This window comes from Eubalaena glacialis, chromosome 7 (genome assembly GCF_028564815.1).
Source record: "Eubalaena glacialis isolate mEubGla1 chromosome 7, mEubGla1.1.hap2.+ XY, whole genome shotgun sequence".
Lineage (NCBI taxonomy): Eukaryota > Metazoa > Chordata > Mammalia > Artiodactyla > Balaenidae > Eubalaena > Eubalaena glacialis.
The window spans coordinates 73,535,313-73,559,386 of NC_083722.1; the positions used below are offsets into that span (position 1 = coordinate 73,535,313).

The following is a 24,074-nucleotide window of genomic DNA, read 5'->3' on the forward strand; positions in this document are numbered from 1 at the left end:
GGCTGCACAGCTCTGAGACAGGATGCCAGTGGTCCAAGGTGGCTCATGCAGGATTCTCACTTGCCTGGGACTAATGCACAACTGCCTCAAAGGTCTCTTCCCCGCCTGTCCTACAGGCCTAAGACTTAGCTTCAGGTCCCTTGCTTCTTCAGCTGCCTGGGATGGGCTCATGGCAGGTATGGGAATGTGTACTGCAGGTGTCCCTTCACGCCCAGGCCTTTCATTTTCAGAATAAAAATGTCCAGTTTAACTATGCTTGAATATTATGCTGGAAAGTGCTGGTCTGCTCATCTGGTGGGTCTAGACTTTAGCTCTTCCTTTTTACTTGTTTGCTAGGAAAAAAAAAAAACACACCTGCACACCTCTGCCTCCTCTTTCTGGGGGTTGGAGGGCCTAGCCAGAGAGGAGATTGCTGGATCCTAGCTTTCAGCAGCATATACAGTGGCTTTTGACCCTTGCCTCAGTGCAATTCTGCAGAGGGAGGAAGGGCCATGGAGATTTGGCTGGTACTATCTGTTTCGACAGCTCTTCCCCAAGAGCTGACTGGCAAATACCCATTCTTCTGCCTGTCAGGATGGACTGATTAGTGAAGTCAGGTCCTGCTGGCTTTCCTAGTGTCTGGGGTAGCTCCCAGTCCCCCTGTGGTTTCATATTCCAGTCTGGTCAGCCTTCTGCCCTGTAGTCTTCAAATGGGCTGGGCATTGCTTGACTCTGTGTACTTAAAGACATAGAATAGAGAGAAGTGCCCAAAGGATCAAGGATTCTATTTGGGAAGGAGTCAAAGAGGAAGGGGTGGAAATGTCACACAAAAGAGACACGTCCCACAAAATTTGATTCTTAGCACATCATCACAGAAGGCAACCTAGGCCAGAAAGGCATATCCAGCCAAACTTAATCTTGATATTTAGGATGACTAGCATGAAGATGACAATTTCTGAGATGTCCTTACCTGGAGGGAGCTTTCCTTAAAATCTTAAATCTAGTCTTTCTCTTTTGACAGCTTCCTAGGTGCTTCTGTAACCATAATTATGTGATGCAAGCTAAAGCAGTGAGGAACATTGCATGCTTGTGTGTCCAAACTACTCACTTTAAGAAGAGGCAATGGGAGCCATATAGAGAAAAGCAGCATGACCAAAGGCAACAACAGGCACTGGAAGCATGATCATCCTTGAAATAGGAGACTGGGGCTGCTGTCTATGTGAGTCCAGAAACATGAGGATAAGCTCCATAGCACTGGAGGAAAGGTCCAGGAATGCCCTTCGGACCCCAGCGTCATTACTCTTGATAATTCCTGGGATTTAAACAGTGTCAGGAATGGCCAAAGCAGGTAATCAAGATTTTGTTCAATGAACAAATGAGCTGAGTCAGACCTAATTTCTGACATTCTAATTCAGAACTTAGATAATACTCATCTCATCTGAATTCACAACTGATTATTTAATATGTTCCTAGTTGACACTCTGCATTTCCCCCATCAGGTAACAGTATGTATCACTCACTGGCCATCATCTGTGATAAGGCATTTGTCTGTAGAGAGGATGGGTAAAGGAAGCAAAATTCATATTTAACATGAATGTCTTGTGAAACAACCCCAATTTCCTTAATCACATTATAAGTAATACTGTTTTAATTCTGTTGCTATAAAATTGATGCACTAAGATTGCTAAGGATATATTCAGGTAAATTTTTTTTTTTTTTTTAACTTTTGGCTGCACCATGCGGCATGCAAGATCTTAGTTCTCCAACCAGGGATGGAACCCATGCCCCCTGCAGTGGAAGCGCAGAGTCTTAACCACTGGACAGCCAGTGAAGTCCCAATATTCAGGTAATTTTGATGGCACAGATTTCTAGCTTCCTGTTAGAACATACATAGAAAGCAAAGTCCTCCTATGATATTTACTCTTCAAGGCTGAGACTGTGGACCATATGATCTTGTCATAGTCCTGGCACTTCCTAATTGTTCATAGCAATACCACCACCAAAACCACAAAGGCCAAACCATTTAATTTTTAAAGCCTTGAAACAAGGTCAATTTGGCTTTGAGGGTTCAACTAGCAGTTTCTTGGGCCCCATGTGGGTATTTTTTATATTCACTTATTACTTGGCCCTTTTGTACTGCCAGGCGAAGGCAAGATCAAAGTGGAACATGATTTTGTTATAGAATGAGCTTCCTTTGGTCACTGGGAAACATACTATAAATACAGCGGGCTATCGCAGAGTCATTGCTAGTTCTGGTTATAGCCATGTTACAGAGAAGGAAATAATTGATATTGTCAGACAGGAGATGTTTTCTGCTGGGCTTCAATGGTGAGTATATCTTCCCCAGCAAGGGATATATTGGATGCCCTTGTACACCATCCCCAAACAATTCAAATACCATGCTGTCATGGTTAATTTTATGTGTCAATTTACGGGCCGTGGGGTGCCCAGATATTTGGTCATTGTTCTGAGAGTTTCTGAAAAGGTGGTTTTGGATGAGAGTAACATTTAAATCAGTGGACTGAGTAAAGCAGATTGCCCTCCCTAATGTGGGCGGGCCTCATCCAATCAGTTGAAGGTCTGAATAGAACAAAAAGCCTGACTCTCCCAAGTAAGAGAGAATTATCCTGCCTGACTGCCTTCAAACTGGAACATTATCTCTTCCTGGGTCTTAAGCCTGCCAGCCTTTGGGTGGGAAATATGCTATTGGCTCTCCTGGTTCTCAGGTCTTCAGACTCAGACTGGAATTAAACCATCAGCTTTCCTAGGTCTACAGCTTGCCAACTCGCCCTTCATATCTTGGGACTTACATAACTGTGTGAGCCAATTCGTTATAGTAAATCTCTCTCTCTCTCTCTCTTTTTTTTTTTTTGGCTGTGCTGTGCGGCTTGTGGGATCTTAGTTCTCTGACCAGGGATTGAACCCGGGGACATGGCAGTGAAAGCGCCAAGTCCTAACCACTGGACTGCCAGGGAATTCCCATAAATCTCTTTATATATACACACACACACCTCACACATACACGCTATTGGTTCTGTTTCTCTGGAGAACCCTAATATATATGTCCAGGCCTCCTCTCTAATTTTTAAGAGCTCACACCCCAATCTCAATAATGTACCTGCTAGATGAATGCTGTGACGGCCTAGAACCCTGAAATGAGGACAAACACACAACACAAGGCTGCACCAAAAATTCAGATATGATTTGTCAGCCTTTATTAACCAAGAGCAAAGCTGAGCCCTAGAGTTTCCTTTTAAAAAACCCAACCTTGTTTATGGCAAACAATGATTTAATCATATGTTCAATACTACAGAGCAAGAATTGATCACCTTCTAATCACTTATTCTTCTGAGATTAAAATACAAGTGTAAAACAGGTTAAAATAAGATTCTCCCCAATGATTTAAAAATAATTCCAACTGAAAGACATTTCAAACACTATGTGTAGAACTCAGGACCAAAAAGACCTTAAAACATTTTTACCTTTGAGGTAGCACAATAATGCTGAATTAGATTTCTTTTATTACAATGAGCTTAGGAAAACAATGAGGAATCTACCTTTTGCTCAAGGTGGGCTAAATGGTTTTCCGCAAATCCCCCATGAGTTTAGTGACAGTTTTCTCCTTTTTTTTAGAAGTATAAAGATAGCCCTGCAGTGTGTAAAAGGAAACCCATGGGAAGGCTGCTTCCCATAAAATAGACATTAGAATCATTGAGGAACGTCAGCAGTCAGGACAGGAGGAACAAGAGGTAATTGTAGTGAAAAACCAAAACAACTTGTATCTTGGCAAGATTGGTTTACAAGTGCATGTCAAGAACAAAAAATTCAACATTAGCCAACTGAAAACAAAATATAAAAGATGACATTCATGGGTCTTTTTCCTTTTTCTCTGTGCAAAAATGCTCATTCAATTTTCCTAAATGAGAGAATTGTTTGTACACTGTGACAGGACATGGAAATGCTGTGTGTCCAGGGGCTGTTGGGTGCCAGTGGCACCTCTCACTGACTACTGTACCGTTGTGACTAGAGAATCTGGGCAATAAGAGGATGAACATGACCTCTCCTGGCTGGAGAATCATTTCTTGACACTTTGCTGCTGAATTCGCTCATTAAACTGTTCAAAGAAAAAGCTCCACCCTGATTTCTGAGAATCTACTGCAATTATACATAACATATTTATATATAAGGACTATGGACTAAGGACAGAGCAGATGAACCCTTCCTTCAGAGAATACAACCAAAAGAAGAAAGTGGGTGTGATAAACTGGGGCCAGCAGGAAGAATAATACTGCAGGTTGAACCTCAAGGCTCTCAGGTACATTCTCCACCATGCAAAATCAATAGCAAAGCCAGAAAAGAGATCATGAAGCTTGAACCCATAATAGAAGAGAACAGTATAAAACAATTATCAAAAAGACCTCTTCCCAACACATGCTCCTCCCTGTGAGGCTCAACTCTTAGTGCAGGGCTTGCCCAGCACAATGTGGACACCAGAGTCCTGAGTTGAACTTGGTCTGCCACCTTCGATTCCTCATGCTGTAAAGAGAATTGCAACACTGTCAGGCTCCTGGCACCTTGGTAATGGCTGTGTCCTTTTCACTCACACTGGTCCCTGTAAAGTCTCCCTTCCTCAAGTCAGACCCTCAAGGGGCCCTATATGCAGTGAGGGTCTGGACTGATGATCCATATGTCAATCCGCAGTTAGAGCAGGAAGACTTAAACCTGATGAATTCTACTTTGTAAAACAGAAAGCATCAGTAAGTTGGGGGTGTCAAAGAGGCTTCTATGAAGGGGAAGATTGAACTGGGATGTGAAAGAGGGCAAGATGAGAAGTCCCATCCCTAGCAGCCTGCGCGAGTGACTGGCTCGGAGTTCACAGCTGGCCCTAACTAATGCTGGCATGCGGGGTGTAAGGGAGCATCCACTCTGTTTGTTTATTTATTTATTTTTATTTTTGTTTTTAAAATATTTATTTATTTTATTTGGTTGCGCTGGGTCTTAGTTGAGGCAGGCAGGCTCCTTAGTTGTGGCTCGCCAGCTCCTTAGTTGCAGCATGCAAACTCTTATTTGTGGCATGCATGTGGGATCTAGTTCCCTGACCAGGGATTGAACCCGGGTCCCCTGCACTGGGAGCGGGGAGTCTTATCCACTGGACCACCAGGGAAGTTCCCCTGCTCAGTGTTTAAACAGAGTTCTTACACAGTCTGGGGCTACACCTCTGTGTCACTCCTGAAGTTGAATGTACCTGTTACCTGTGTAAGAAACAGGTATGGTTCTTGTCTGCTAAAGTGCAATATCTGCTTTCTTAATTTATATTTGATAATAAAGCAACACCATAGAAAATAAGAACCTCAGAAAACCATGGGAAAAACCACACAGGCTTTCCCAGTGCTAGCTGCCTGTTTTGGAGTATTAGTTACAATGTTTCACAATTCTGAGAGCTGCAAGGCAGGCTACCTAGGGCAGTCTGAAAGAGTCCTTCTGCTTTCACTTCATGGAGCACAAGAAAAAGGAAGAATTGACCAAGGTTGTGATGGGTCACCACTCTGAAAATCTCTTGACCATACTGTTCATGGCAAAAGCAGACAGCCTGGCTTAGGAGGACAATGGAAGGTGACCATATGGTCTCCATCACTGTCTACAACAGGAATGACTCAAGCCCCAGCATGTAATCACTTAGGGATTTATTGAGATATACAAGTTAAAAAAATTCATATTGGAAAGGGCCTCTTGATTTAATATAAACTTGGCTATGACATCCAAATTTATCTTTAGGTAAATTTCATACTGCTCTTAGGATTTCTTGTAGCATCTGATTCTAGGTTATTCTGAAGAAAAAAAATTTCATTCTGAAATATATCTAGTTAATTACGATAATTCATTAGAATTCTACCTGATATAATCAAAAGGTTTAAAAAGTTTTAAAATACAAGCTAAATTACTTTCCTCTGGGATTAACAACTGGAACCCTAAATATCCCAACATCTTAATTAGAAAGGTCTTTGCAGTAATTCTATGAAATTGTAAATGATGCTGATTTAAAAAAGCTAACAAAAAGAGCTGATCTTTACGATGAATGCCTGAGTCAGCTGACAAACTGATATATATGAATATGTCCAGGGGAATTCTCTAAATAGAGAGTTGTTTTTTTTTTTCCAAAAAAATAGCTGCTTCTTCTTTAAAGAGTTTAAAAATTGATGGTTCAACAGCAAAGCTACATAACAACTCTGGAGTAGAGGGAAAGGTCTCTCTTCGCCAGCACACTGCCATCAGTCAGTAAGAGCAACTGGTAATAAGAGATGGGCAGGAGTTGCCCAGGAAAGTATTTAGATCAGATACAGTCATAGCACTCCCAGACCCCAGCTCCTTATAAATGGACAGCAATTCACTCATGCAAACTGCACAGAGATTAAACAAAACAAAATCTACTAAAACAAAATAAAACACCCCCGCCCCCAACCCAGAAAACCTTCCCTGGCTCTCTGCTACCTGTAAAATGTGCTAAACTCAAATTTTCTGCTCTAACGTGGGTTCCGATGTCTGATCAGTGTGCTTTGGGGTGCTGACCTGCTGGGCCCTGGGCAGGGCCTTTCCCTAAGCATCACTGAGAGTTTGGGGACAGCTGTCATGTGTGTCACTGTCAGCAGACAGTACAATGCCACAGGACCACAGACCTCCATCACATCTGCCACCATTTTTGATGGTAAAACCAAAGCTACAGTTGTGGACTTTCTCAAAGGACAAATGAGGAAACGGAAGGCTATAAAAGATTGGGGGAGGGTGTCTACAGTAATACAACAGGTTTGTGCCAACCTGTGGTAACTTCCAAAAGAAACAGTAGCAGCAAGAGAGGAAAGGAAGATGTTTACACTTTGGACTTTGTATCAGGCACTTAACTTGTTGGAGAGACATGCCATTTTGAACCAAAGTTGTGAAAACTGGGTTGGAGTAATCATTACAAGTGGTCTAATAATGGGCTTTCAGAAGCAAAGTGGAGGTGTGGGTTGAACCTCTACCCATCCTTTAGTGCTGACTTCCAAGTTTTCTAAACGCCCACAGCCATAGCAACGGTAGTGGTGGCGGCAACAGCAGGAACAGTTCTGTCACATTTTCTGTTTGTGTTCTGTGGCTGACCAGAAGGTTTTGGGGTCACACTGAGAAGGCTCTGGGGTGTGGCACACCTACTGCCCAGGATCTATCAGATCCATGCTGGAGCCGAACATCTTCACCAGCTGTTCCTCGTAGTGTGAGATGTTCCTCTTCATGATGTCCATGCAGGGCCCCAGAAGCCTCTCAAATGCTTGTACATCCATAACTGCATTGTTAAAAAGAGGTGAGGGAGAGAATAAGTTCTCTACACCAATAATTCAGTCATTTCCCTCATGCAAACCTTTTCATAAACATATCCATTCACGATGTAGGAATTGGACTATTGGATACTGGACACTTGGAAAAAGAAGGGATGTTTCTATGTGAACACAGCAGGACTATGTCATCTAAGTTTGAGACTTTGCAGAGCGCAGCAGCACTCATTCCCTCTGTTCCCACACAGCCCTGGACACCTGTCTCCATCACTGCTCTTTCCACACAGCCAGGAGGTCTATATGCCTGTTCATAGGCTATTGTCAGTGCTCAAAAATGTTTGCTAAAGGAACACATGCACCCATTTCTGGTTGGTCACACAAACTGTTCAAGCCTAGATGTGAGTGAGAGCTGACAGAGTAAGTCAAGGCTTGCTGATGGGAAAAAAATACTGCATGTTAGAAAAAAAAAAAAAAACACTAATGCATATAGAATTTTTCTTACCTAAGCATTTCACATCTCCCACTGCATAAGCCGAAGCAGCTCTGGGTTTGTTGGTGACCAGTGCAAGCTCTCCAAAGTACTGCCCCTTATGGCAGCGGGCAATCTCGACCTCCTGGTTCCCACCATCCTTGTTTGCTTTAGTCTAGAGCAGGTAGAGAATATGACCGGGGCTGATTCCAGAATCACAACTAGGCACGTCCAGTTGCACACACTTACATTCCCTTTTCAGTACACTTAACACAATTACTTAGAAATTCATGTTGCAGAGACTCTAACTGTACCATGTAAACTGCATGGGCTAATCTCAGTGGCCTGGTTTAACCAAATGAGTTGGCTTTTACCAAGAGGTAAGGTGTATATATATATGTATAATATTATTATAGTATATATTAATATGATATATTAATATAGTATATAAAATAGTATATAATATTATAATGTTAATATACTATATATTAACATATAATAATGCATATTTTTATATATTTTATATTTATATATTATACATATATGAATGCGATCCATTTGGTAGATGCTGACTTCTGAGACACAGGGTAGAATACAAGGTCTTTTGCTAATTCTTCCTAAAAAACGTCAGTGCTTCGCATAGGTAAACAGTCACAATTCAGGGCTACTTCTTTTTGACTTGAGGCCATGCTTTTCTCGGACAATACTTTACGTTGACAAATTTTATTTTTAGGTACTATCTGCATCTTAAGTTAGTGGTCCCCCTACCATATTTGTTTAGAAGAGTTAAGTAACTAAATATTTTTAAAAGTAATGTTCAACCTTGAAATATGGTGGTTTAAGAAATCAAGCAGGTTATACTTTGTGCTTTTCAAATACTGAAAATAAGGTACTATATTTTATTTACTATCTAGAGTTTCTTTTTTTTTTAAAATTAATTAATTAATTTATTTTTGGGTGTGTTGGGTCTTCGTTTCTGTGCGAGGGCTTTCTCCAGTTCCGGCGAGCAGGGGCCACTCCTCATCGCGGTGCGCGGGCCTCTCACTGTCGCGGCCTCTCTTGTTGCGGAAAACAGGCTCTAGAGTGCAGGCTCAGTAGTCGTGGCTCACGGGCCTAGCCACTCTGCGGCATGTGGGATCTTCCCAGACCAGGGCTCGAACCCGTGTCCCCTGCATTGGCAGGCAGATTCTTAACCACTGCGCCACCAGGGAAGCCCCTAGAGTTTATTATTTTTTTTAAAACAAATCCATCTGCTAAGCTAAGCAATAATTTAAGTAAAAAAATACTTAAACATTAATAAGAATTAGTCTAAATCTTTAAGAACGACTTTATGTTACAGGCAGATAAATAACTTTTTTAAAGGTTAATTTATTATTATTATTTATTTATTTATTTATTTATTTATTTATTTGGCCACGTTGGGTCTTCGTTGCTGTGCGCGGGCTTTCTCTAGTTGCAGTGAGCGGAGGCTACTCTTTGCTGCGGTGCGCGGCTTCTCATTGCGGTGGCTTGTCTTGTTACAGAGCACGGTCTCTAGGCGCACGGGCTTCAGGAGCTGCAGAGCGTGGGCCCAGTAGTTGTGGTTTGCAGGCTCTAGAGCGCGGGCTCAGTAGTTGTGGCACACGGGCTTAGTTGCTCTGTGGCATGTGGGATCTTCCCGGACCAGGAATCGAACCCATGTCCCCTGCACTGGCAAGAGGATTCTTAACCACTGCGCCACCAGGGAAGTCCCTGAAGGTTAATTTAGAAAAATAAACAAAAGTACCACACTGGCTTACATGGTGTGACTTTTCCTCCTTTCACACTTCTGCCCTGACCTGTCTGCTCTGAAGTTGATCTGCCCCTTCCGAGCCAATGCTCTCTTTCCAATTTCTGTTGTATTCTCTGGGACTGCAGACGTGTTCATGTCTACCTAGTCCCTTCTCTAGAGTAGCACTTATCACACTGTACTGTGAACACCAGCCCCCTGGGGGTTTTGATACAATGCAGATTCTGATTCAGTAGGTCTGGGGCAGAGCCCAAGACTGAATTTCTGACAAAATCCCCCTTTCCCAACCCAGTGCCACAGTGCTGCTAGACCTACAAACCCAACACTATGCTGTGATCAGCAGGTGTCAATGAATATGAGAAATGCACAAACATATATCAGTAGTCTAAAAACTATAAGTAAAAAAATATATTTTTAATTAGGAATCAAGCCATCTTATAGGCAGTAATCATATTTTTCTTTCTTTCTCCATACTTAACTTTTACAAAAAATATTCCATAAAAGGTTTTACACTAGGTTGATTTAGTATTATATGTAACTCAGTATTTTAACAAATTCTTTATTCTTAAAAAAATTGAAACAGGAAATCTGATGATGATGGATTTATGGTAAGAATCACTCTTCCCACCTATAGGTCACTGTGTTTTCTAGGTCTCCCTATCCATCAAATGGCCATAATAATAATTGTCCTAGAGACCTCCCTTCCTAGTGCTCTAAAAAGGAAGCTTTTTCATATTCAACACTCACATGTATTTTTTATTATATAATTGCCCCATTTTCTGTTAGGGTGCTTATCCTTTTTCTTATTGATTTGTAGACCAATATTTCTCATATCATTAATTATGTAACAGAGGTAAAGGCAATAGGAACAAGAAAAAATATACTAAATCTTTATCAATGAATGGGCTTAAACATTGGTCATTGTCAGTCACATATCTCACATAATGATGGTTTTGATACACTAAACACACTTCACATTATTAAAGCAAACAGTTACTTTCTGTGCATATACCTGGCATCTGGATCTCCCCTGGCATAACTCACATCATCACACATAAACTCACCTTGCTTTTAATCAAGATGCTCACTTCGCCGGACTCTATGATGTAAAAGCTATCAGCCTTTTCACCCTGAAAAGGGAGAGGAGGTCAGGTCAGAGCCATATATATGTATTAAAGAGGGACACAGAAATAGATCATTTTCACATTGCCTGAGCTTGAATTGGTATTTATTTTCCAAACCTACAAACCAGTCAATGGTTAAAAAATTCAGAACAAAACAAGAGGATCCTGATTGCCAGGGATGTTAGTCCAACTATGACTGACAAACATCTCTCACTTCCTAACATGGAGTATTCACATTTGTCTCCATGAATATGCCCCGGCTGGTAACTGCACAGAGCATCAGCCCGCGCACCACAACGAAGAGTAGCTCCCCCGCTCGCCGCAACTAGAGAAAGCTCGCGCGCAGCAACGAAGACCCAATGCAGCCAAAAATAAATAACTAAAATAAATTTATTAAAAAAAAAAAAAAGAACACAAAATTTGGAGGGCTTAAACTATCTGATTTTAAGATTTACTATGTAAGGCTACTGTAATCAAGACAGTGCAGTATTATTAACTGAGAGACAGATGTAGATCAATGGAACAAAAAGAGACCAGAAATAGACCCAAACATATATGGCCAATTGGTTTTCAATGCAAGTGTCAAGGCAATGGGATAGGAAAATCTCTTCAACAAATGGTGCTGAAACAATTGGACATCCATATGAAAAACCCTAACCTTATACCATGTAATTAATTCAAAATGGATCATAGATCTAAATGTAAGATCTAAAACTATGAAACTAGAACTGCATGGCTCAGTACAGTAGCCACTAGTCACATGGGCCTACTGGGCACCTGAACTATGGCTTGTATAGATTTATAGGTGCTGTAAGTGTAAAATACACATTGAATTTTAAAGACTGAATATCCCCCAAATGTAAAATATCTCATTATTAAATTTTTATATCACTTAGATGTTGAAATGTAATATTTTAGATATATTAGGCTAAAAATATATTATTAAAATTAAGCTCACTTGTTTCATTTTTTTTTAATTTGGCTACTAAAATATTTTAAATTGTATGTGGCTCACATAATATTTCTATTGAACAGTGCTTGCCTAGAAGTAAAATAGGAGAAAATCTTACTAATTGTGCAAACATTTTTTTTTAATAGGGCACAAAAAGAGTGAATTACAAGAGAAAAAAATGACAAACTGGACTCGTCAAAATTAAAAACTTCTGCTTTTTAAAAGGTATTATTAATAAAATGAAGAGACAAGCCATGGCCACAGCCACATTTTGGGAGAAATATTTTCAAATCATTTGCCTGATAAAGGATTTGTTCTCAGAGTACATAAAGAATTCTAACAACTCAATATATTAAGAAGACAAATGACCTAATTTTAAATAGGGCAAAAGATGTACTTCACCAAAGAAAATATATGGATGGCAAGCAATCACAGGAAAAGATGCTCACCATCATTAGACATTAGGTAAATGCAAAATAAAACCAAAATGAGATACCACTTCATACTAGGATGGCTAACACTAAAGACTCGATACTAAGTGCTGATGAGGATACAGAGCAACTGGAACTCTTGAACATTGCTGGGGGAATGCAGAATGGTACAGATATTTTAAAAAACATTTTGGCAATTTGTTAAACCTATGTTTACCATATGACTCAGCAATTCCATAAAAACATATGTCTATACAAAGACTTGTATGCAAATACTTATTGCAGCTTTATTCATAATTGCCAAAAACTGGAAAGACCCCAAATGTCTCTCAACTGGTGAGTGGAAAGATGAATTATGGTACATCTGTATAATGAAATACTACTCAGCAATAAAAAGGAATGATCCTCTGATACATACAACAACATGGATAAATCTCAAAAACATTATGCTAAGAGAAAGAAGTCAGACACAAAAAACTACACATTATATGGTTTCATTTATATGAAATTCTAGAAAAGGAATTTTTAGAGTGATAGAAAGCAGGTCAGTGGTTTCCAGGAGCAAGGGAGTGGGTGAGGGGATTTACTTAAAATACAAACAAGGGAGCTTTTTGGGATGACAGAAATGCTGTACACTATGATTATAGGGATGGTTATAAAACTCTCAAATTGTATACTTAAACTTGGTAATTTTACTGTATATAAAATATAGGGTAACAAAGTTGACCAAACAAACAAAACAACATAAAGCATAGTTTCTGCAGTAGGTCTGGGGTGGGGCCCAGGCACTTGAATTTCTAACATTCCTGTATGATGCTAATGCTGGTAGTCCTGGGACCTCAGTTAGAGAAGCCTTGGTCTAGAGACACTGCCAAAAGGGGTCTATAATAAGGTGGGTATCATCTTAATTTGTGTCCATTCTGCACCACCACCTAGCACTCCTATCTTCAAGAACACAGACATCCCAGAAAACACTGTGGTTTTTCATACCTCTTGACATACCTCCTGAAGGCCTGGGGCTTTTCAGGATTAAGTAGAGGTCCTTTGGGAGTAAATTAAAGCACCACAGCTTTAGAAGCAAATGTGGCCAGTCAACATGTCCCATTCCTGCAACTCAGCTCTACATTCTTACCATACTAGTATACCTGCCCTGGAACACAGCTTACACCCACAGGTCTTTGCTCACATTGTTCTCTTGCCCTGAAAGATCCTTCCCTGACCTCAACTGCTGGAACTGCACTTGTTCTTTAAGCTTAGCTCAAAGGGCATTTCCTTCATGAAACCATATAGAATACATCCTGTTCTATATTCTCACTGCCACTCTTTTTTTTAAAAAAATAAATTTATTTATTTATTTATGGCTGCATTGGGTCTTCGTTGCTGCACACGGGCTTTCTCTAGTTGCGGCGAGCTGGGGCTACTCTTTGTTGCGGTGCATGGGCTCTAGGCACACAGGCTTCAGTAGTTGTGGCTTGTGGGCTCTAGAGCACAGGTTCAGTAGTTGTGGCACATGGGCTTAGCTGCTCTGCGTCATGTGGGATCTTCCCGGACCAGGGCTTGAACTGGTGTCCCCTGAATTGGCAGGTGGACTCTTAACCACTGCGCCACCAGGGAAGTCCTCAGTGCCATTCTTTTTCCTCTCATTATAGCACTTATATCTGGTCCTATTTGTCTATCTTAATATTTACCGAATCAAACCAATTTCTAATTAAAAGAATTATTAACAGTGGGGCTATCTAGAAAACAAAGGCATTTAGAGATGCCACTTGGAGTAGACATCATTTTTTTGTTAGTCTTTTTTCTCGGGGAGCATCTCTCTCTCCTTTTATGATAAGCCTGATTAATCTCTGTGGTACTGGTTGGGCCAACTCCACCTCCAGGGCCCAAGGGTGGTCTGGGGATTTAGGCTTGACCAATCTGAGTCTTCCTTCTAGCCCCAGCTCTGGGTTCAGGTATGGACACATTCCCCAACCCAGACCAACCAGACATCTTCCCAGTGGCTCTTTTTTTTTTTAATTAAAAAAATTTTTTTTGGCTGCGCCGTGCAGCTTGTGGGATCCCAACCAGGGATCGAACCCATGCCCCCTGCAGTGGAAGCACGGAGTCCTAACCACTGGACCACCAGGGAATTCCCCTTCCCAGTGCTCTTGCCAGAACCACTGGCAGAGAAGTTTTAGACCCGGAAAAGTCTATAATACTCTTTACATATAATTAAACATGGAAACATAGTAGACTAGGAAAATTATTACAGAGCACTCATCATCATGTTCCAGTCCACTGTGTGATGATCCTTACAGTACCCAAAAATAACATGACGAAACGGTACAAAGGAAACACTAAAGATACCTTACAAATCTGGTCAGTCACTGAAGACTGGTTTGTGTTAGATTAGCTAAAAGGGACTTTGTGCCAAACAGAGAGAGAAGGTACACAACCTTTCGACCTTCTCCAGGTTTTAACAGTGATGCAGGAAGCTTACTCAGGGTTAAAAGAAAATGACATCCAAAAGAACAAACACCGGAAGCCAAGGAAGGTGAATGGAGGCAAGAGATGTGCATAAGTCAGTGAGCTGAACATCAGTGGGCTTTAGAACACTCTGCAGGAAGTGTGCCTGCGTACCGTGCAACATGAGCGCCCCAAAGTGAGAGGACAAGTGATGCACTAGTCCTTCAGGAGGTGGCTTCTGGGAAAGGAGCTGCGCAAGGCCCCCACTCACCTGAGTGATTATGCGCTCTCCATCCTTATAGACCTTTTCTCCTATTACATCCACAATCTTCATTCGTTCTGACACCTGAAACAATGAACATACAAATTGTAAGGAAACATCTTAATTGAAAGTCACAAATAGTTATCTATACAACATTGAAATGGGCTAGAATAGTATGATTTAAGAAACCTAACGAGAATCGTTTTAACAGCTTTGCTTAAATCCCCATAAACAGACTCTTATTAAAATAGGCTTTACCTCTAGTGATTTAAGAAGCAGCACAGATTCAATAAATGATTCAAACATCTTTCTCTTTTTTGCATTATTTTTCACTATGATTCTTCTAAACGTCACACGGTCCTATAAGAAAGGATATGAAAATTCTGGTAAATGCCTGTATAAGGGAGCATCTGTGGTTTAATTAACTATGCCACAGCAAACATTAGAGGTCTCTGGAAGGTACTGGGTCAACTGAGTGTTTAATGATATTTCAATCTGAGTCATCACTATGAGAAAAAGACCTGTAGCCTGAGCCAGACAGATGTCTCACATGTTGTCACCTGCCATCAAGCACTCAATGGGTGCCACCTATGGGTCGGTCATAAATAGAATACAAAATTTAAAACGTCCCAATCAAACATTTGTGAGCTCACAGTCACTGTTTAATGTGAAAAGATGCACCTTCAAAAAGGGAGATAAAACAATCAGATGGTTCTTGCCCTCAAGGACTTTATAATCTCAATGGGGAGACAATACAAAATTTATAGGAATAAAAAACTACAGTTCAAGACAGCATATGAAATGTGCTAGATGAACTACAGAGACAAAGTAAGTGCCACAAGAATTCTGAGGAGAGAGATCACGACAGCCTGGAGTGATCAAGGATAATTTTGTTGCAAAAATATAAATTTATCTGGGACCTGAAGGAGAGGTAGGTTTTAAATTAATGGAGAGATAAAGTAGGAAACTCAAGATGGAAGGCAGGCACGTGAAAGATATCTTAACCCCAGCAAGTCACGGATTCATACTCAAGAGACAGTTAACCAGAGCTATGGTCAGGTACTTCTCAGATATGTGTATGCGTGTGTGGGGAGGGACATGCAGCCAGGAGAATGTTAATTGCTTAGGCTCCTACATGAGTAGGCAGTTTTTTGTACCTAAGTTAATTGTACCTTTCTTCTACCTCGGGCTCTCAGGAATAGAAAGATTTTTTTTTTTTTTTTTTTGAAGTACAGTAATGACATCCTAAAGGTTGAAAGAATGAAAAACAGCAAGGGGGTAAGGGCATGTTTAGCTGTAGGTTTGCTATTTTAGTATTCTTGATGATGGGGTGGGAGCTGGGTGGACAAAACACATAGAAGACAGCTGGGTTGAGATGTCTAAATAGGTTTCACCGGCTCATATTCCATCAGCCACAGAACTCCCTGGTCCTATCCCATGCCGTGCTTCATCTGCCTGACAGGAGAAGTCACCTACTGCACCCTGTACTCCTAGTATAAAAGGTGGCAGACTCCTACCCTCCCTTCCTAAACTGAAGTACAAGTAATGTCTGCTCTCTGGTACTAAGCCAGATTCTGCCCCCATTTTCTTTTCCATCTGTCTGCTTGAAAAGAGCCATTCAATCTCTGACTGCTCTAATGAGCTGCATCACTTGCCACTACTTTTTTGAAGTCCAAGGTTAGAGATGTATCATTTAAAATGTTACTGTTATACTTTGGAATATTACTCCATTATCTTTAGACTTCAGTTTCTACATGTTTCCTGCACCAATCTAGGCCAAGAGTGCTGTGGAAAGAGAACAATCAAGACTGAGACAATGGGAATTATAAAATTCCCTTCCTTATGTTTGAGCAGACATTGTCAAAAAAACAGTATTTCTAAATCCATCTATAATGTTACAAAGATTACTACAACTGCAGCAATAAACTGTATTTCTAGCTAAAGAGAAAACAACTGATATCTCTATTTGTGTTCCAACCCTTTCTACGCATGCTTTTGCACTTCCCAGAGCTCTCAGGCTGTGCAAATCCAGTTCCTATGACTGCGGAGGGTATAAAAAAGCACCAGACACCAACCCAGCTTTCAGGGAGCTTCCAATGGAGCCATGAAGAGGAAACTCCTACTGTGAAATGGTAGCTCCCTCAGGCAGCAAGTGTTCAGCGTCAAGCAAATAGCCCTGAAGTTCAAAAGAGAAAAAGAATACTACCCTTTCCTTTGACTGCAGAAAGTTTCTACTGGGACTTCCCTGGTGGCACAGTGGTTAAGAATCCGCCTGCCAATGCAGGGGACACAGGTTCGAGCCCTGGTCCGGGAAGATCCCACATGCTGCAGAGCAACTAAGCCCGTGCGCCACAACTACTGAGCCTGTGCTCTGGAGCCCGTGAGCCACAACTACTGAGCCCGCGTGCCACAACTACTGAAGCCCACGCGCCTAGAGCCCGTGCTCCACAACAAGAGAAGCCACCGCAATGAGAAGCCCACGCACCACAACAGAGTGGCACCTGCTCGCCACAACTAGAGAAAGTCCGGGTGCAGCAATGAAGACCCAATGTAGCCAAAAATAAATAAATAAATTTATAATTAAAAAAAAAAAAAAGACTCCGCGCTCCGCAGGGGGCCTGGGTTCAATCCCTGGTCAGGGAACTAGATCCCACATGCCGCAACTAAAAGATCCCACACGCCGCAACGTAGATCCCACGTGCTGCAACTAAGACCTGGTGCAGCCAAATAAATAAATAAATATTAAAAAAAAAAAAAAGAAAGTTTCTACTCACTTTCATGCAAGCAAGACAGAGTGGGAGCAGAGACTAAGTGTAGTGGTCATGGTGGCAGCTGCCCCCAGTAAGAGAAGGAATATAGAATCCAATTTGAGAAACTCAGTGGCAACACCAGGTCCTCCCTGCTTTAGCCTCAGAAGGCATTTCCAAAGGCCTTGGAAGGCACAAGTAAAAAGTCAGGCTATAGAGGACCCTCTGGGAGTCACTTTCCTGAAGGCGGTACTGAAGCTTTGAAAGGGTTTGGGTTATAAAGCAGGTGAATAACGCAGGAGAAAAGGGCATCTAAATAGGTCACGTAAGGCAGCAGGGAGATGAATCTCACTTTAGATAGCAGGGAGAGAAAGAAAAGACTGCAAAGAATAAGGCTAGGAACTAGGAAGGCAGGGCAGGGATCTCAGGAGAGGGAGTTTCAGGAATGGAAGGGTGAATAAAATACATTTATTTTTTTTTTTGGCTACCACAACCAAGGAAAGCAGGTGCCACCACTCTGTAGTACCCTACCTTGTGCAGGCACCGAGGAAACTGCTTCTCGGATGTGCTTCTATTTAATTCTCATATCCAAACCACAAGGCAAGCAGTTGTTTTTTTTAATTAATTAATTATTATTATTACTTTTTGCTGCATTGGGTCTTTGTTGCTGTGTGCAGGCTTTCTCTAGTTGTGGCGAGCAGGGGCTACTCTTCGTTACAGTGCACGGGCTTCTCATTGCAGTGGCTTCTCTTGGTGGAGCACAGGCTCTAGGTGCGTGGGCTTCAGTAGTTGTGGCACGTGGGTTCAGTAGTTGTGGCATGTGGGCTCAGTAGTTGTGCCTCATGGGCTTAGTTGCTCCACGGCACGTGGGATCTTCCCAGACTAGGGCTCGAACCCGTGTCCCCTGCATTGGCAGGCGGATTTTTAACCACTGCGCCACCAGGGAAGTCTAAGGCAAGCAGTTTTACAGTTCATTTTTAATAAATTTCTATTGAGACTTTCTCTTTGACTTTTAGATTACTTAGGAATGGGTTGATTTCCAAGTGTTTGGAGATTTTCCTGTCATCTTTCTGTTACTGATTTCTGGTTTCATTCCACTGTGGTTAGAGAACACACCGTCTGATTTCAATTCTTTTAAAATTGTTAAGTTTTATTTTATATCCCAGGATACATGTAGTCTATCTCAGTGAACATTTGTGGGCTTGAAAAGAATGTGTATTCTCTGTTGTTGTGTGAAGTGTCCTATAAATTTCAATTTGATCCTTTTGGTCGATGGTGATGTTAAGTTCTGTATCCTTCCCGATTTTTCGTCTAGTTGTCCTATCAATTGTTGAGAAAGGGGTGTTGAAGTCTGCAAATATAACTGTGGATTTGTCTATTTCTTCTTTCAGTTCTATCAGTTTTTGCTTTACATATTTTGAAGCTCTGTTGTTTGGTATATACATATTTAGGGTTTCTGTGTCTTCTTGGTAGATTAACTATTTCATTATTATGTAATGTTCCTCTTTGTCTCCGGTAATTTTCTTTGCTGTGAAGTCTACTTATCTGATATCAATATAAGTTCTCCTGCTTTCTTCTGGTTAATGTTTGCATAGTATATCTATTACTATACTTTTACTTTCTTTTTTAAAAAATTATTTATTTTTGGCTGCGTCAGGCCTTAGCTGCTGTGCGCGGGCCTTCTCTAGTTGCAGTGAGTGGGGGCTACTCTTCGTTGCGGTGCGCGGGCTTCTCATTGCAGTGGCTTCTCTTGTTGTGGAGCACGGGCTCTAGGCGCGTGGGGTTCAGTAGTTGCAGCACGCGGGCCCTACAGCACACAGGCTTCAGTAGTTGCGGCACATGGGCTCAGTAGTTGCAGTACGCAGGCTCTAGGGCATGCGGGCTTCAGTAGTTGTGGCTCGCGGGCTCTAGAGCACAGGCTCAGTAGTTGTGGCACACGGGCTTAGTTGCTCTGTGGCATGTGGGATCTTCCTGGACCAGGGATCGAACCTGGGTCCCCTGCATTGGCAGGCAGATTCTTAACCACTGTGCCACCGGGGAAGTCCGAAAATAAAGATTATAAGGAAGTCCTTAAAAACAAAGTTTCTTATACTTCACAAAATCATTTGGCTTGAACATATTCATAAAGACTTATGTTTCTCATTTTTATGGAGATTTTTGTTTGTAATCAATTTCTGTCTGAGTTCCAGAAATGCAAAAGATACAGCACTGAGAGAAGTGGCAGCTGACAAAATTGCTGTCTTTGACCTTCTGATGCAAGTTTAGTAACTAATCTGGAAAATAATGAACTGCAATTAATGAAATCTGTAGCTATATTCAAGTGTGTTTCTCAGACAGCACATACAATAATTTAAAGAACTTCCTGCCCTCTAATTAGTTAGACTGAATTAACTTGGCATAACAGCTTTTAAAAAAGTTTTTTTATTGGAGTATAGTTGATTTACAATGTTGTGTTAGTTTCAGGTGTACAGCAAAGTGAATCAGTTATACATATAAACACTCTTTGAGATTCTTTTCCCATAATGTGTATATGTCAGTCTCAATCTCCCAATTTATCCCTCCCCCCTGCTTATCCCCTGGTAACCATAAGTTTGTTTTCTACATTTATGACTCTACTTCTGCTTTGTAAATAAGTTCAGTTGGTATATTTAGATCATCTATATTTATAGTAATTATTCATATACTAGGGCTTACGTCTACCATTTTATTCAATGTTTTCTGTTCTTCCCTGTTTCCTGTTCTTCTGTTTCACTTTTCTCGCCTTCCTGCAGGTTACCTGAATGGATTTATAGAGCATTTGAGTGTATCTCTTTGTACAGATTACTTTAGTGGTTGCTCTATGTATTATATTTATATATGTAACTTACCATGGTCTACTGGTGTCAACATTTTAGTAGTTTGAGTAAAGTGTAGAAGTTTAACTTCCATTTAGGCCCCTTTCCTTCCCCTTTACAATATAATTGTCTTAAATATTTCCTCTATATACATTAAGAACCACGTAAGATAATGTTATAATTTTGCTTCAAGCATCTAACCTATTTTAGAAAACTCAAGAGGAGGATAGACTTTTATGTCTATCCATATGTTTGCTCGATGTTATTCTTTCTCCATTCTTGATGTTCCAAATTTCTTTCTTTTATCACTTCTGCAGGTGACAAAGTCTCAGTTTTGTTTTATCTGAGAATATCTTCATTCCTGAAGGATATTCTCACTAGGTATAGAATTCTGAGTTGACAGTTCTTTTCTTTCAGCAATTGAAAAATGCTGTGCTACTTCCTTCTGGCCTTCATGGATAGGAAATCTGGTGTCATTCAAATTGTTTTTCCTCTGTAGGTAAAGCGTTGTTTCTCTCTAGTTGCTTTCAAATTTTTTCCTGTCTTTAGTTTTCTAAAGTTTGATTCTGATGTGTTCTGGCATAGATTTCTTTGGGTTTATCTAATTTGAAGTTCACTCAGCTTCTTGAATCTGTAGGTTTATTATCTTTCACCAAATTTGGGAATTTTCCAACTATTATTTCCTTGAATAATTTTTTAGCTCTATATTCTTTCTCCTCTCCTTCTGGGACTCTGATGACACAAATACTGTCTCTTTTGTTATTATTCCACAGGCTCTGTTCATTTCAGTCTATTTTCTTTCTGTTGTTCAGACTGGGTAATTTCTATTGTTCTATCTTCAAGTTCACTGATTCTTTCCTCCCTTATATTCATTCTGCTATTGAGCCCATCTAGTGAGTTTTTATTTTGGTTACTGTATTTTCCAGTTCTAAAATTTCCATTTGGATCTTCTTTCTGTCTTCTATTTCTCCACTGAGACCTTCTATTTTTTTCCCTTTGTTTCTAGTGTGTTCATAATTGTTTGTTGAAGGATTTTTATGATGGCTGCTTTAAAATCATTGTCAGCTAATTCCAATATCTGTGTCATCTTGGTATTGACATCTTTTGATTGCCTTTTCTAATTCAGATTGAGAATTTCTTTGTTCTTGGTCTAACAAGTGATTTTCTATTGTATCCTGGACATTTTGGGTATTATGTTGTAAAACTGTATCCAATTTCATCTTCTTTTTTTGCAGGCAGTCACCCTGTCTATATATAGGGTGCCCTTATGTGTGGGAGTGCATGTTCAGCTCCCCTCTGGACTCTACTGACACTAGTCTGGCAGGGGAAGTGGAGTGCCAACTAGTAACACCACACATCACCTCATTTTGCCTCTTTGCTGCTGGATGAGGTTGGAAGTCCAGTTTCCTGCTGGCCCCAGTGACAGTGTGGGGAGGCAGAAGCAGTTTTTCCTTTGGTATTTGGCAGGAATAGGGTGGTATTATTAAAAAAGGTTTTCTATTCTGCCAAGCTGTCCTTTTCCTTGTCCTTTGGCTAAAGGGAGCAGACTTTTCTTGGGCCTGTTTTTATGCGTACCTGTTGGTAGATCTGGGTTGTAGGTTTTTCCAGCACCCTATCTGGGATATATGGGAATTAATAAGAAAACCTGGCAAACTCACTGTTATGTCCTTCCTTAATTCATGAAATCCCTAGTTCCTAGCCAGTCCACCTTCTCCTTTCCATCTTTCAGGGTCTCCTATGTTTGTTTGCAGTAAGATATCCAGAGTTTTCTAGTTTTAAGAGGGAAGACTAGTGAGGAATGGGGTTATTCCATCTTGGCCTGGACCAGAAGTTGGCATTAATGTATTTTAAAACTGAGTTTATTTTCCCCCATTATTTATTGATCTACCTTGAGTATTTTAAGCACTGGCTTCCCAAGTGTGTGATGTATTCTTAAGCCAATGTATCTCTCATCTCTCAGGGGCAATCTTTTTTTTTTTTTTTTTGTGGGCCGCACCACATGTGGGACCCTAGTTCCCCGACCAGGGATTGAACCTAAGTCCCCTGTTCTGGAAGCGAGGAGTCTTAACCACTGGACCGCCAGGGAAGTCTCTCTCACAGGCATTCTTTTTTTAACATCTTTATTGGAGTATAATTGCTTTACAATGGTGTGTTAGTTTCTGCTTTATAACAAAGTGAATCAGCTGTACATATACATATATCCCCATATCTCCTCCCTCTTGTGTCTCCCTCCCACCCTCCCTATCCCACCCCTCTAGGTGGTCACAAAGCAACGAGCGGATCTCCCTGTGCTATGCGGCTGCTTCCCACTAGCTATCTATTTTACATTTGGTAGTATATGTAAGTCCATGCCACTCTCTCACTTCATCCCAGCTTACCCTTCCCCCTCCCCGTGTCTTCAAGTCCATTCTCTATGTCTGCGTCTTTATTCCTGTCCTGCCTCAGGGGCATTCTTAATTCTACATTAGTATAGCACAATAAAGTGTTCTAGTATGTCTTTAAAATGTCATTTTATTTGAGGAAATATGTTGATAATTCCAAGGTATATATATATATTTTTTTTTAAATTTTTATTTATTTATTTATTTATGGCTGTGTTGGGTCTTCGTTTCTGCTCTAGGGCTTTCTCTAGTTGTGGCAAGCGGGGGCCACTCTTCATCGCGGTGCGCGGGCCTCTCACCATCGCGGCCTCTCTTGTTGCGGAGCACAGGCTCCAGACGCGCAAGCTCAGTAATTGCGGCTCACGGGGCCCAGCTGCTCCGCGGCATGTGGGATCTTCCCAGACCAGGGCTCGAACCCGCGTCTCCCGCATTGGCAGGCAGATTCTCAACCACTGCGCCACCAGGGAAGCCCCCAAGGTATATATTTAATTCTGCTTGTAGGATAGATGGAAACAAATTATCATAGATGTGAACATTTTAAAAGTGAAATTTGGAATCTGTACAAGAGGATGATTGTTTTGTTTAAGAAGGAAGAGAATTATATATTTTGAAGGCTTGATAATGAAGGAAGCAAGGTGGGTCATGTATAATAGAGGATAGGATCATAGCAGTACTGTGCCTAAGACGTTCTAGTAAAGTTCTGTTTCCCAGAATATGGCTATCAGCCTTTCTAGTCATCTAAATCTACTGAATATTGGCATGGACCAATGAATAAATAGATGGCCAAACACAGAGAAAAGTTAGTCCTAGGATAGATAGAGATGGAAAACATGGTTGGCAGAGCTTTCAATGACACTTATTTTTCTAGGCTGTCTCTTGTACAGAGTTATCCCCCCTCTCTCTACTTGCCTGATAAAAACATAAATGGAAAATGTAGTAAGAGCTGACACAACTGCAAGGTCACAAGACCAAGTCTTTTCTCTGTAATTTGGAATAAATGGTTTGTTGATAAATCACTTCAGAGAAATGGAAAAACACACTGGTACAAAACCTTCCACAATGTCTTTCAGATAATTGGCTATAAAATATAGTGTGAACCAACAGCCCAAGGACAGAGACCAAGAAGTAAGGGGAATTAATACCATGCTATCCAAGGAGAACCATTTCTCTAACTCACCAGTCCCCAAAGGGAGCCTTCTGAAGTGGCGACAATGGTAGCAGCTCTCGGGGTGTTGTACATCAGAGCTAGTTCTCCAAAACTGCCATGGTTGTCATACTGACCAACAGAGCGGGTTTGATTATCTTTTGTTACTAAAATATCATAGGTTCCCCTGGAAATAGAACAAGAAACAATTTTACTTATAATGGGCAGGTGTAC

General features: G+C 40.9%; 1 protein-coding gene across 2 annotated transcripts in view; it reads right to left on the bottom strand.

Moving 5' to 3' along the window:
- Positions 1 to 3,194: 3,194 nt before the first annotated feature.
- PRKAR2A (protein kinase cAMP-dependent type II regulatory subunit alpha) overlaps positions 3,195 to 24,074 on the bottom strand; it is an 84,060-nt gene continuing 63,180 nt past the window's right edge. Inside the window, exons 6-11 of one of the 2 annotated variants that reach the window (XM_061196741.1) lie at positions 23,874 to 24,027; positions 14,993 to 15,094; positions 14,744 to 14,818; positions 10,585 to 10,650; positions 7,786 to 7,927; positions 3,195 to 7,294 (exon numbers count right to left, since the gene is read on the bottom strand). In XM_061196741.1, the coding sequence (XP_061052724.1) occupies positions 7,161 to 7,294; positions 7,786 to 7,927; positions 10,585 to 10,650; positions 14,744 to 14,818; positions 14,993 to 15,094; positions 23,874 to 24,027 (673 nt within the window). In that variant the 3' untranslated portion in view covers positions 3,195 to 7,160. The remainder of the gene's footprint in view (positions 7,295 to 7,785; positions 7,928 to 10,584; positions 10,651 to 14,743; positions 14,819 to 14,992; positions 15,095 to 23,873; positions 24,028 to 24,074) is intronic. The other variant, XM_061196742.1, reaches the window with a different exon arrangement.